The 13,180-nt window shown below is 44.8% G+C and overlaps 1 protein-coding gene across 1 annotated transcript in view; it reads left to right on the top strand.

The window, feature by feature from the left end:
* The first annotated feature begins 277 nt into the window (after nt 1–277).
* Nucleotides 278–13,180, top strand: part of zdhhc15b (zinc finger DHHC-type palmitoyltransferase 15b) — a 29,484-nt gene continuing 16,581 nt past the window's right edge. The window contains exons 1-7 of the mRNA XM_041871511.2: nt 278–422; nt 1,026–1,052; nt 1,175–1,269; nt 2,666–2,786; nt 3,403–3,472; nt 4,394–4,426; nt 10,419–10,539. Of these exons, the coding sequence (XP_041727445.2) occupies nt 305–422; nt 1,026–1,052; nt 1,175–1,269; nt 2,666–2,786; nt 3,403–3,472; nt 4,394–4,426; nt 10,419–10,539 (585 nt within the window). The 5' untranslated portion in view covers nt 278–304. The remainder of the gene's footprint in view (nt 423–1,025; nt 1,053–1,174; nt 1,270–2,665; nt 2,787–3,402; nt 3,473–4,393; nt 4,427–10,418; nt 10,540–13,180) is intronic.

The raw sequence follows: 13,180 nt of genomic DNA on the forward strand, positions 1-13,180 counted from the left end.
GTGACTTGGTTTGTCACTAGATAGCAGCTTGGTCCCCCAGTGACTTGGTTTATCACTAGATAGCAGGTAAGGGTTATGGTTAAGGTTAGGGTAAGGGTTAAGGTTAAGGCTAGGGTCCCAAGGATTACAGATAGCACTAACCATTTCGACAGCACAGTCAAATATTTGTATATATCATTGCTTTATCTGTGGCACGGTCAACGCATTAATCGATCGCAGATTTATATACCGGTAGTCACCTCCCAGGCTGCGTAGTGGAGCGTAGAGAATATGATTGTGGAGCCTGTTTAGTCGGAGATGGATAATGGCTCTTTCCCGAGGTCTGAGATGCTGTGCCCGTGTGTTTTCCTGGATACCTGTCCTCATAATCACCTCCGTGGTGCTGTGGTCCTACTACGCCTATGTATTTGAGCTATGTTTATGTAAGTATGGGAATTATGAATGTTTGTCTGTTATGTTTTCGTCGTATTGTCCGCGATGGTAGCTAGCTAACGTTACTGACACTGAAGCTCCAATGCAAAATGCCCTTTAAACCTGCTAGCCAAATCTAGCATCATGCTAACCAGGAAGTGGGGGTTTTTCAGAATGGAGCCTTTCTTAACAAATCTAGCTAGTATGATCATATTGTACTGTTTTTTTCCCCCCAATTCCATTTGATAACGAATTATACTGGTGTTACATTTACCTACCAAATCTAACAAATAAATAAAAACATAGCTAGCTATATATTTAAAGGTAATTAACGTTACAAAATGTAGCTAGTAGCTAGCTAGCTACCTATGTTGTGATAAGACAGTATATTAGCTAGCTAGCTACTGTAACTACAGGTGTGAAGTAATCACTGTCTAAACTGTCAGACTGTAACATGGTGTTTTGTTGGCCAACAACAGATATGTGTCAGTCACTGTCTTCACACCCCAGTGTGAGCAGCCTCAGCAACCAAAAAGCTTTGCTACATCAGCTGTTTTCATGTCAATAATTCATAACAATTGTCAATAATTCATAATAATGTGTGTTCTTTACAGTCACTATCAGCAACACATTGGAGAAGGGTGAGTTTTTAACACATAGGCTTTAATCCGTGGTCAGATTAGTCATCTGACATCTTGTAGACACTTGAATATCAGCTTGATAGGCGTAGTTCCCTAAGTGTTGCACCTGTCTACGTTTCCAGTGGCCTACCTGCTGGTGTTCCATGTGTGTTTTGTGATGTTCTCCTGGACCTATTGGAAGGCCATCTTCACTCCTCCTGCTTCACCCTGTAAGAAGGTAGGACTGCAGGGCCTTAATGATTTAATGAGTTTTTTATTTTTCAAATCCGTTTTGGAATACTGACTGTCCAAACAGCAAGTTACAAAGTGACTTGGATTTGTGTGTGTTCAGACAGCGGGTCATTTGCTGACTTGGCTACACAAGTTGTCATAGTAACGACGGGTGTTGGGGGCAGTGGTGTAGGCTGATCGGTGGTGCTCATAGTGTGCTTCCCGTCACTCAGAAGTTATGTAGCAAGCTAAGGTGACAACAATGCCTGCCATGGACGTTTCCCAGTTGCTTTGAATGTTCAAAATCATAGTGTAAGGACATTTTTAAAGCCTCAAAGGATGAGATGATCCCAACTTTCAAAACGAGTCCTTTTTGTCTAGCCACAGCAGTCAACTAGCTAGCTAGGTAGCTGGTTAGCTTTCTAGCACATTCACTAATTAACAAGCTAGTTGGCTACCACATGTTCTTGTCAGACTGTCAACAGAGTAGCTAGCAAGCAACGAGATATGCCAAATAACAGTCTAAAAACCCCTTGAGGGCAAATAAATCAGATTTGACCGTTCAGACAAGTTGCAATGTTGCTTTAAATATCTGATTCCATGTGCTCTTTGGCTGTTCAGACTGCAGGAAAAAGTACAGATTTGAAATCGGATATGCAAAATATTTGGATTTCAGTCACTTCAAACTGACAGTGTGAAAAAGGCTATATACAGTACATGCTTAGCCTATAACAAGCAGCCTAATAGAGCATGATCCCTGTTGACTAACATAATCCCTTCGCTTTTTATGTTGCTGAAAGCTTTTGAATATAATGTTGTCTATAATAACCATAGAACGTTGTGCTCATAATCATGAGGTGATTCAAAGCCCTGTGTTATCAGCTTGTGAATGGTTCAAGTTCCAGCTGTTGTATTCAGATAAGGAGCGTTATGAGAGAGAGGAGATGCTCATACATGCTTCATCAAGGCTCATACATGCTTGATCAAGGCTCATACATGCTTCATCAAGGCTCATACATGCTTGATCAAGGCTCATACATGCTTGATCAAGGCTCATACATGCTTGATCAAGGCTCATACATGCTTCATCAAGGCTCATACATGCTTGATCAAGGCTCATACATGCTTGATCAAGGCTCATACATGCTTGATCAAGGCTCATACATGCTTGATCAAGGCTCATACATGCTTCATCAAGGCTCATACATGCTTGATCAAGGCTCATACATGCTTCATCAAGGCTCATACATGCTTCATCAAGGCTCATACATGCTTGATCAAGGCTCATACATGCTTCATCAAGGCTCATACATGCTTCATCAAGGCTCATACATGCTTCATCAAGGCTCATACATGCTTATAAGCAGTGGTAGAGCATTCTAACATGTGGTTGTTGGTTCCAGTTCCATCTGTCGTACTCTGATAAGGAGCGTTATGAGAGGGAGGAGAGGCCTGATGGTCAGAAACAGATCCTGGTGGACATCGCTAAGAGACTCCCCATCTTCACCAGAGCTACGTCTGGAGGTGAACCACTCATATCTAGAGCAGCGTCCCAAATGGTACCCTTTGTAGTGCACTACATAATGAATATAGTGCCAATGGGACGCACCCTATCTTCTCCAGTCCTGTTAGCAAACAGATCAAACATGACGTACTGTTACCCATCAGTTTGTCATCTACAACCTAATATCCTCCAGCCTCGAAGTGTCTGTAAGATAAGATAAGGGAAGTGGAGGATCATATGGCTTCTCGTGTGTGTTGTGTGTGTGTGTGTTGTGTTGTGTGTGTGTTGTGTGTTGTGTGTGTGTTGTGTGTGTTGTGTGTGTTGTGTGTTGTGTGTTGTGTGTGTGTGTGTTGTGTGTGTGTGTGTGTGTGTGTGTGTGTGTGTGTTGTGTGTGTGTGTGTGTGTGTTGTGTGTGTGTGTGTGTGTTGTGTGTGTGTGTGTGTGTGTGTGTGTGTGTGTGTGTGTGTGTGTGTGTGTGTGTTGTGTGTATGTGTGTGTGTTGTGTGTATGTGTGTATGTGTGTGTGTTGTGTGTGTTGTGTGTATGTGTATGTGTGTGTGTGTGTGTGTTGTGTGTATGTGTGTGTGTGTGTGTGTGTGTGTGTGTGTGTGTGTGTGTGGTTGTGTGTCCCCTCAGCCATCAGGTTCTGTGACCGATGCCAGGTGCTGAAGCCTGACCGCAGTCACCACTGCTCTGTCTGTGAAACGTAAGTCTCCTCCCCTGCTCTGTCACACAGACCCATACCTGTCTCCCTGTCTGTGGACAGGTAACACTGATCTGATTGGACAGCATTAGGAAGGTCACACCAGTCCACCTCTGATTGGACAGCATTAGGAAGGTGACACCAGTCCACCTCTGATTGGACAGCATTAGAAAGGTGACACCAGTCCACCTCTGATTGGACAGCATTAGAAAGGTGACACCAGTCCACCTCTGATTGGACAGCATTAGAAAGGTGACACCAGTCCCACCTCTGATTGGACAGCATTAGAAAGGTGACACCAGTCCACCTCTGATTGGACAGCATTAGAAAGGTGACACCAGTCCACCTCTGATTGGACAGCATTAGAAAGGTGACACCAGTCCACCTCTGATTGGACAGCATTAGAAAGGTGACACCAGTCCACCTCTGATTGGACAGCATTAGAAAGGTGACACCAGTCCACCTCTGATTGGACAGCATTAGAAAGGTGACACCAGTCCACCTCTGATTGGACAGCATTAGAAAGGTGACACCAGTCCACCTCTGATTGGACAGCATTAGAAAGGTGACACCAGTCCACCTCTGATTGGACAGCATTAGGATCTCTTGTTTACCTGGAGAACAACAGCTGTCCTGTTAATGATGATGACTAAACTCTGGCCAACTACTAGGCCCTTCCTTCCCTGGGGGCCTGACTGATGAATGGGCTGTGGAAATACTGAAATCGGACATGTTTACTGCAATTGTGTATAGACAGACATTTCAACCCCAAAATTAATCTCTTTACAGTTTTCTCAAAGTAAATAAAAAAGTTGCACACCTTTTATGTTGATGTAAGAATGGTTGAATGTTGAATTTTCATACATTTTCTAATGGTAGTTGCTTACTTTAAACCTGTCCAGTGATATGTGTTGTCTGTTGCAGGTGTGTCCTGAAGATGGATCATCACTGTCCATGGTGGGTGGTTAATACTGTCTGTTCATTATGTATTAGCTGTAAATACGTACATTTTGTAATAACATTTAGTAAGTAAATAAATTACGTCTTTCATTTGATCCTGATGCTACTGTGTCTGTCTGTCTCTCTCTCTCCAGGGTGAATAACTGCGTATCTCTCTGTCTCTCTTTCTCTCTCTCCAGGGTGAATAACTGTGCATCTCTCTTTCTCTTTCTCTCTCTCTCTCTCTCTCTCTCTCTCTCTCTCTCTCTCTCTCTCTCTCTCTCTCTCTCCAGGGTGAATAACTGCGTATCTCTCTCTTTCTCTCACTCTCTCTCTCTCTCTCTCCCTCTCTCTCTCTGTCTCTCTTTCTCTCTCTCCAGGGTGAATAACTGTGCATCTCTCTCTCTCTTTCTCTCACTCTCTCTCTCTCTCTCTCTCCAGGGTGAATAACTGCGTATCTCTCTCTCTTGCACGCTCTCTGTCTGTCTCTTTCTCTCCAGGTTGAATAACTGTGTATCAATTCAATTTGCTTTATTGGCATGACGTAACAATGTACATATTGCCAAAGCGTACTTTAGAGATGAAGTGATACATTTACAATATTAACATAATTAAAATTATAATTATCAATATTGTCAACGGGACAATCCGTAACAACAATAATCAAGGGTCAAAATAACCATTGAACAATAACAATATAGAGGACATGTGCAGGTTGGTTGGTCTGTCAGACACTGTCCCTCATCTTATGGCAGGCAGCAATGTAGTGCGCTGCCAATCCACAGCTCTCTGAGTCCTCCCCCAACAGGACGGGAAGCCTGAGTCCTCCCCCAACAGGACGGGTAGCCTGAGACCTCCCCCAACAGGACGGGAAGCCTGAGTCCTCCCCCAACAGGACGGGAAGCCTGAGTCCTCCCCCAACAGGACGGGTAGCCTGAGACCTCCCCCAACAGGACGGGAAGCCTGAGTCCTCCCCCAACAGGACGGGAAGCCTGAGTCCTCCCCCAACAGGACGGGTAGCCTGAGTCCTCCCCCAACAGGACGGGAAGCCTGAGTCCTCCCCCAACAGGACGGGTAGCCTGAGACCTCCCCCAACAGGACGGGTAGCCTGAGTCCTCCCCCAACAGGACGGGTAGCCTGAGACCTCCCCCAACAGGACGGGAAGCCTGAGTCCTCCCCCAACAGGACGGGTAGCCTGAGACCTCCCCCAACAGGACGGGAAGCCTGAGTCCTCCCCCAACAGGACGGGTAGCCTGAGTCCTCCCCCAACAGGGACGGGTAGCCTGAGTCCTCCCCCAACAGGACGGGTAGCCTGAGTCCTCCCCCAACAGGACGGGTAGCCTGAGTCCTCCCCCAACAGGACGGGTAGCCTGAGTCCTCCCCCAACAGGAAGGGTAGCCTGAGTCCTCCCCCAACAGGACGGGTAGCCTGAGTCCTCCCCCAACAGGACGGGGAGCCTGAGTCCTCCCCCAACAGGACGGGGAGCCTGAGTCCTCCCCCAACAGGACGGGTAGCCTGAGTCCTCCCCCAACAGGAAGGGTAGCCTGCGTCCTCCCCCAACAGGACGGGTAGGCTGTGTCCTCCCCCAACAGGACGGGTAGCCTGAGTCCTCCCCCAACAGGACGGGTAGCCTGCGTCCTCCCCCAACAGGACGGGTAGCCTGCGTCCTCCCCCAACAGGACGGGTAGCCTGCGTCCTCCCCCAACAGGACGGGTAGCCTGAGTCCTCCCCCAACAGGACGGGTAACCTGAGTCCTCCCCCAACAGGACGGGTAGCCTGAGTCCTCCCCCAACAGGACGGGTAGCCTATTCTCATCAGAGAGGTCTTTGAAACCTTGAATAAGGGTTTCATATTGGGGGAAATGACGCTCTCTAATTGTTTTATAATGTTGACATTTTGTCAGGAAATGCAGCTCTGTCTCAGGTTCTGCTGTGGTGCAGTGGTTGCACAGCCTTTCCTCTACAGGGAGCCAGGTTTTCCTGTGTCTACCCTTCTCAATGGCAAGGCTGGGCTCACTGAGCCTGTACTTTGTCAAGGTTTTTCTAAGGTTTTGATCAGTAACCATGGTCAGATAGTTTGCCACGGTGTACTGTCGATTTAGGGCCAGATAGCACTGCATTTTGCTTGTGCTTGTGTTTCCCAATAAGTAATGTAGTTTTGTAATTGTTGTAATTTGGTTTATTCTGATTGATTGGATGTTCTGGTCCTGAGGCTTCAGTGTGTTAGTAGAACAGGTTTGTGAACTCAGCGCCAGGACCAGCTGGATGAGGGGACTCTTTTCTTTGCTCAGCTCTTGGCATCGCAGGGCTTGGTAATGATATGAGAGGGGGTCACTGTATTTTAGATGTTTCCAAAACTCAATTGCTCTTTTTTTAGTTTGTATTATTAGTGGATATTGGCCTAATTCTGCCCTGCATGCATTGTTTGTAGTTTTCCTCTGGACATGTAGGAGAATCTTACAGAACTCTGCATGCAGGGTTCCAATGGGGTGTTTGTCCCATTTGGTGAAATCTTGTTTTGCAAATGGACCCCACACCTCGCTGCTATAAAGTGCAATTGGTTCAGTGACACATTCAATTAGTTTTTAGGCAGATTTGAATAGGTATTTGAATTAGTTTTTTAATTGCGTAGAATGCCCTGCATGCGTTCTCTCTGTTCATTCACTGCCTCATTAAGGTGTCCAGTTGAGCTTATTGTAGTGTGTGCTGTACTCTATATATTTAAACCTAAGTAATTATAGTGTATTTTGTACCGATTGAGAACTTTGGTCTAATTCCCTGAGATCTTCTCTGGAAGATCATTATTTGAGTCTTTTTGGGGTTTACTGCCAGGGCCCAGGTCTGACAGTACTGCTCTAGCAGGTCCAGGCTCTGCTGTAGGCCATGTGCTGTGGGTTTACTGCCAGGGCCCAGGTCTGTCAGTACTGCTCTAGCAGGTCCAGGCTCTGCTGTAGGCCATGTGCTGTGGGTTTACTGCCAGGGCCCAGGTCTGTCAGTACTGCTCTAGCAGGTCCAGGCTCTGCTGTAGGCCATGTGCTGTGGGTTTACTGCCAGGGCCCAGGTCTGTCAGTACTGCTCTAGCAGGTCCAGGCTCTGCTGTAGGCCATGTGCTGTGGGTGACAGCAGGCACAGGTCATCTGCCAAGAGCAGGCATTTAACCTCTGAATTGTGGAGACTAACACCAGGGGCTGAGGATTTTTCTAGAACAGTGGCCAATTCGTTGATGTAAATATTGAAGAGTGCAGGGCTCAGATTACAACCCTGGCGAAGGCCCCGCCCCTGGTTAAAGAATTCTGTTATTTTCTTGCCAATTTTGATACTGCATGTATTTAATTTAATTATGTCATATGTTTTTACCCCTACACCACTCTCAATAACTTTGTAGAACATTCCTGTATGCCAAATAGAATCAAGTGCTTTTTGGAAGTCGATAAAGCAAGCGTATATTTGGGTATTATTTTGGTGGACATGTTTATCTATCAGGGTGTGTAGGGTGTAAATAGGATCGGTCGTGTGATGTTTTGGTATAAATTCAATTTGGCTTTTACTCAAGACATTGTATTATTAAGGAAGTTTAGAACTCTTACATTTATAATACTACAGAAAACCTTCCCCAGGTTACTGTTCACACAAATGCCTCTGGAATTGTTAGGGTCAAATTTGTCTCCGTTCTTAAAGATTGGGGTTATGAGTCCTTGATTCCAGATGTCAGGGAAATAACCTACACTCAGGATCAAATTAAACAGTTTTAATATAGCCAATTGACATTTTGCACTAGTGAATTTGAGCATCTCATTTAGGGTGACATCAGGTCCACATGCTTTTTTTAATTTGAGGGCCTGACGTTTCTTAAAGAGCTCTGTGTTAGTAATTGGGGAGTCCAATGGATGTCCTTTTTATAGCTTTTTCTAATCCATTCAACTTCTCATGAATTTGTCATTGTTCTGCGTTTGTGTCAATTTGAACGGTGTTGTAGAGTGTTTTAAAGTGGGCTGTCCATATGTCACCATTTTGTATCGCTAATTCCTATAGTTTCGATTTTTTGGGGGGGGTTTACCAATTTTGCCAGAAGTTGTTTGTGTTTATGGACTCCTAAATTAGTGTCAGCCGCTTGCTGTTGGACTGGGCTGGTTGGTTCAGCTGCTTGCTGTTGGACCGGGCTGGTTGGTTCAGCTGCTTGCTGTTGGACTGGGCTGGTTGGTTCAGCCGCTTGCTGTTGGACTGGGCTGGTTGGTTCAGCTGTTGGACTGGGCTGGTTGGTTCAGCCGCTTGCTGTTGGACTGGGCTGTTTGGTTCAGCTGTTGGACTGGGCTGGTTGGTTCAGCTGCTTGCTGTTGGACTGGGCTGGTTGGTTCTGCTGCTTGCTGTTGGACTGGGCTGGTTGGTTCAGCCGCTTGCTGTTGGACTGGGCTGGTTGGTTCAGCTGCGTGCTGTTGGACTGGGCTGGTTGGTTCAGCTGCTTGCTGTAGGACCGGGCTGGTTGGTTCTGCTGCTTGCTGTAGGACCGGGCTGGTTGGTTCTGCTGCTTGCTGTAGGACCGGGCTGGTTGGTTCTGCCGCTTGCTGTAGGACTGGGCTGGTTGGTTCTGAGTCTACGTTTATAGAGTTTTAAAGTCTCATAGTAATAAAGGTGTAATTCACCATTATGAATGGTATGTGGTATCCAGAAAGTTATCTAAAAGTGTTTGGATATTTTGGTTACTGGTTGCTTTCTGGGTATTCTTCTGTTCTGTTTTGGGCCCATCTGTATGAGTTTCTGATGTTGTGCAGCTCACTGGGCTGTTTCCATGTTGTCTGTGATCAGACAGAGGTGTTAGTGGCTTGACGGTGAATGAGCTGAGAGAGAAAGGGTCAATGTCTGTAATCATATAGTCTACTGTGATGTGGCCAAGAGGTGAGCAATAGGGGAATCTCCCCAAAGAGTCCCCCCCCCGTAACCTACCACTGACAAAATACAGACCCAGGCTTCGACAGAGCTGCAACAGATCCCTTCCGTTTCTGTTGATGGTGCTGTCACTGTTGTTTCTATGGGGGAGATTAAGACAGTTAGAAACAGTATGGCCTGTAATAAAGCTGTCCCCTCCTGTGGTCGTTAGATCAGGTAGTGTTCCTGTCAGTGTATTTGTGTCCCCACAGATGAGCACATTTCTCTGGGCCTGGAAATGGCACGTCTCTTCCTCAAGGCTGGGGAATATCTCCTCTGAGTAATATGGGGATTCTGAGGGGGGGATATATATTGCGCAAAGGAACACACATTTTTCTGTCAATACAAATTATTTTTTCAGTTTTAACCAAATGTGATAAATGACCAATTTTGAGGGGATCAATTAGATTTTGTTGTTCGGATTTGTACCAAATGATCAATCCTCCAGAGTCTCTGCCTCTATTGACAGAGCTGTGTTTCTGTGACGACACAATTACCTCTCTGTAGCCTGTGGGACCGTGAGTTACAATGTCTGCCTTATACCATGTCTCCTGCGGAATGATGACGTCAACATCTTTAATTAAAAAAAAATGACTCTAGTGCTAAACTCTTCAGTCCAAAGGTTGATGAGTTTAGGCCCTGAATGTTCCACCTGCTAACTGATACTAATTTCATGTTGTCTCAGAAGTTCCAAAATAAGAGACATTTCAAATGTCATATTATGTCTATATACAGTGTTGTAACGATGTGCAAATAGTTAAAGTACAAATGGGAAAATAAATAAACATAAATATGGGTTGTATTTACAAAATGTGTTTGTTCTTCACTGGTTGCCCTTTTCTTGTGGCAACAGGTCACAAATCTTGCTGCTGTGATGGCACACTGTGGTTTTTCACCCAGTAGATAAGGGAGTTTATCAAAATTGGGTTTGTTTTCAAATTCTCTCTCTCTCTCTCTCTCTCTCTCTCTCTCTTCAGGGTGAATAACTGTCTCTTTCTCTCTCTCTCCAGGGTGAATAACTCTCTCTCTCTCTCTCTCTCTCTCTCTCTCTTCAGGGTGAATAACTGTGTCTCTCTCTCTCTCTTCAGGGTGAATAACTGTGTGGGGTTCTCTAACTACAAGTTCTTCCTCCTCTTCCTGTCCTACTCCATGGTCTACTGTGTGTTCATCAGTGCCTCCGTCTTCAGATACTTCATCAACTTCTGGGTGGTGAGTGGTGTTGGACGTTTTACATCACAGCTTAGGGATCTCAAATGGCACCCTATTCCCTATATAGTGCACTACTTTAGACCAGAGAATGGCACCCTATTCCCTATATAGAGCACTACTTTAGACCAGAGAATGGCACCCTATTCCCTATATAGTGCACTACTTTAGACCAGAGAATGGCACCCTATTCCCTATATAGTGCACTACTTTAGACCAGAATAGAGCCTTAGTCACATGACCTACTGCTGCTGTGACCATAGTAACATATTAAACTGTGTCAACAGTCAGATCACATGACCTACTGCTGCTGTGACCATAGTAACATATTAAACTGTGTCAACAGTCAGATCACATGACCTACTGCTGCTGTGACCATAGTAACATATTAAACTGTGTCAACAGTCAGATCACATGACCTACTGCTGCTGTGACCATAGTAACATATGATTAAACTGTGTCAACAGTCAGATCACATGACCTACTGCTGCTGTGACCATAGTAACATATTAAACTGTGTCAACAGTCAGATCACATGACCTACTGCTGCTGTGACCATAGTAACATATTAAACTGTGTCAACAGTCAGATCACATGACCTACTGCTGCTGTGACCATAGTAACATATTAAACTGTGTCAACAGTCAGATCACATGACCTACTGCTGCTGTGACCATAGTAACATATTAAACTGTGTCAACAGTCAGATCACATGACCTACTGCTGCTGTGACCATAGTAACATATTGTGTAAACTGTGTCAACAGTCAGATCACATGACCTACTGCTGCTGTGACCATAGTAACATATTAAACTGTGTCAACAGTCAGATCACATGACCTACTGCTGCTGTGACCATAGTAACATATTAAACTGTGTCAACAGTCAGATCACATGACCTACAGCTGCTGTGACCATAGTAACATATTAAACTGTGTCAACAGTCAGATCACATGACCTACTGCTGCTGTGACCATAGTAACATATTAAACTGTGTCAACAGTCAGATCACATGACCTACTGCTGCTGTGACCATAGTAACATATTAAACTGTGTCAACAGTCAGATCACATGACCTGCTGCTGCTGTGACCATAGTAACATATTAAACTGTGTCAACAGTCAGATCACATGACCTACTGCTGCTGTGACCATAGTAACATATGTTAAACTGTGTCAACAGTCAGATCACATGACCTACTGCTGCGGTGACCATAGTAACATATTAAACTGTGTCAACAGTCAGATCACATGACCTACTGCTGCGGTGACCATAGTAACATATTGATGTAAACTGTGTCAACAGTCAGATCACATGACCTACTGCTGCGGTGACCATAGTAACATATTGATGTAAACTGTGTCAACAGTCAGATCACATGACCTACTGCTGCGGTGACCATAGTAACATATGATGTAAACTGTGTCAACAGTCAGATCACATGACCTAATGCTGCTGTGACCATAGTAACATATTAAACTGTGTCAACAGTCAGATCACATGACCTGCTGCTGCTGTGACCATAGTAACATATTAAACTGTGTCAACAGTCAGATCACATGACCTGCTGCTGCTGTGACCATAGTAACATATTAAACTGTGTCAACAGTCAGATCACATGACCTGCTGCTGCTGTGACCATAGTAACATATTAAACTGTGTCAACAGTCAGATCACATGACCTACTGCTGCTGTGACCATAGTAACATATTGATGTAAACTGTGTCAACAGTCAGATCACATGACCTACTGCTGCTGTGACCATAGTAACATATTAAACTGTGTCAACAGTCAGATCACATGACCTACTGCTGCTGTGACCATAGTAACATATTAAACTGTGTCAACAGTCAGATCACATGACCTACTGCTGCTGTGACCATAGTAACATATTAAACTGTGTCAACAGTCAGATCACATGACCTACTGCTGCTGTGACCATAGTAACATATTAAACTGTGTCAACAGTCAGATCACATGACCTACTGCTGCTGTGACCATAGTAACATATTAAACTGTGTCAACAGTCAGATCACATGACCTACTGCTGCTGTGACCATAGTAACATATTAAACTGTGTCAACAGTCAGATCACATGACCTACAGCTGCTGTGACCATAGTAACATATTAAACTGTGTCAACAGTCAGATCACATGACCTACTGCTGCTGTGACCATAGTAACATATTAAACTGTGTCAACAGTCAGATCACATGACCTACTGCTGCTGTGACCATAGTAACATATTAAACTGTGTCAACAGTCAGATCACATGACCTACTGCTGCTGTGACCATAGTAACATATTAAACTGTGTCAACAGTCAGATCACATGACCTACTGCTGCTGTGACCATAGTAACATATTAAACTGTGTCAACAGTCAGATCACATGACCTACTGCTGCTGTGACCATAGTAACATATTGATGTAAACTGTGTCAACAGTCAGATCACATGACCTACTGCTGCGGTGACCATAGTAACATATTGATGTAAACTGTGTCAACAGTCAGATCACATGACCTACTGCTGCGGTGACCATAGTAACATATTAAACTGTGTCAACAGTCAGATCACATGACCTAATGCTGCTGTGACCATAGTAACATATTAAACTGTGTCAACAGTCAGATCACATGACCTGC

Source organism: Coregonus clupeaformis, unplaced genomic scaffold (assembly GCF_020615455.1).
Source record: "Coregonus clupeaformis isolate EN_2021a unplaced genomic scaffold, ASM2061545v1 scaf0795, whole genome shotgun sequence".
NCBI classification, from domain to species: domain Eukaryota; kingdom Metazoa; phylum Chordata; class Actinopteri; order Salmoniformes; family Salmonidae; genus Coregonus; species Coregonus clupeaformis.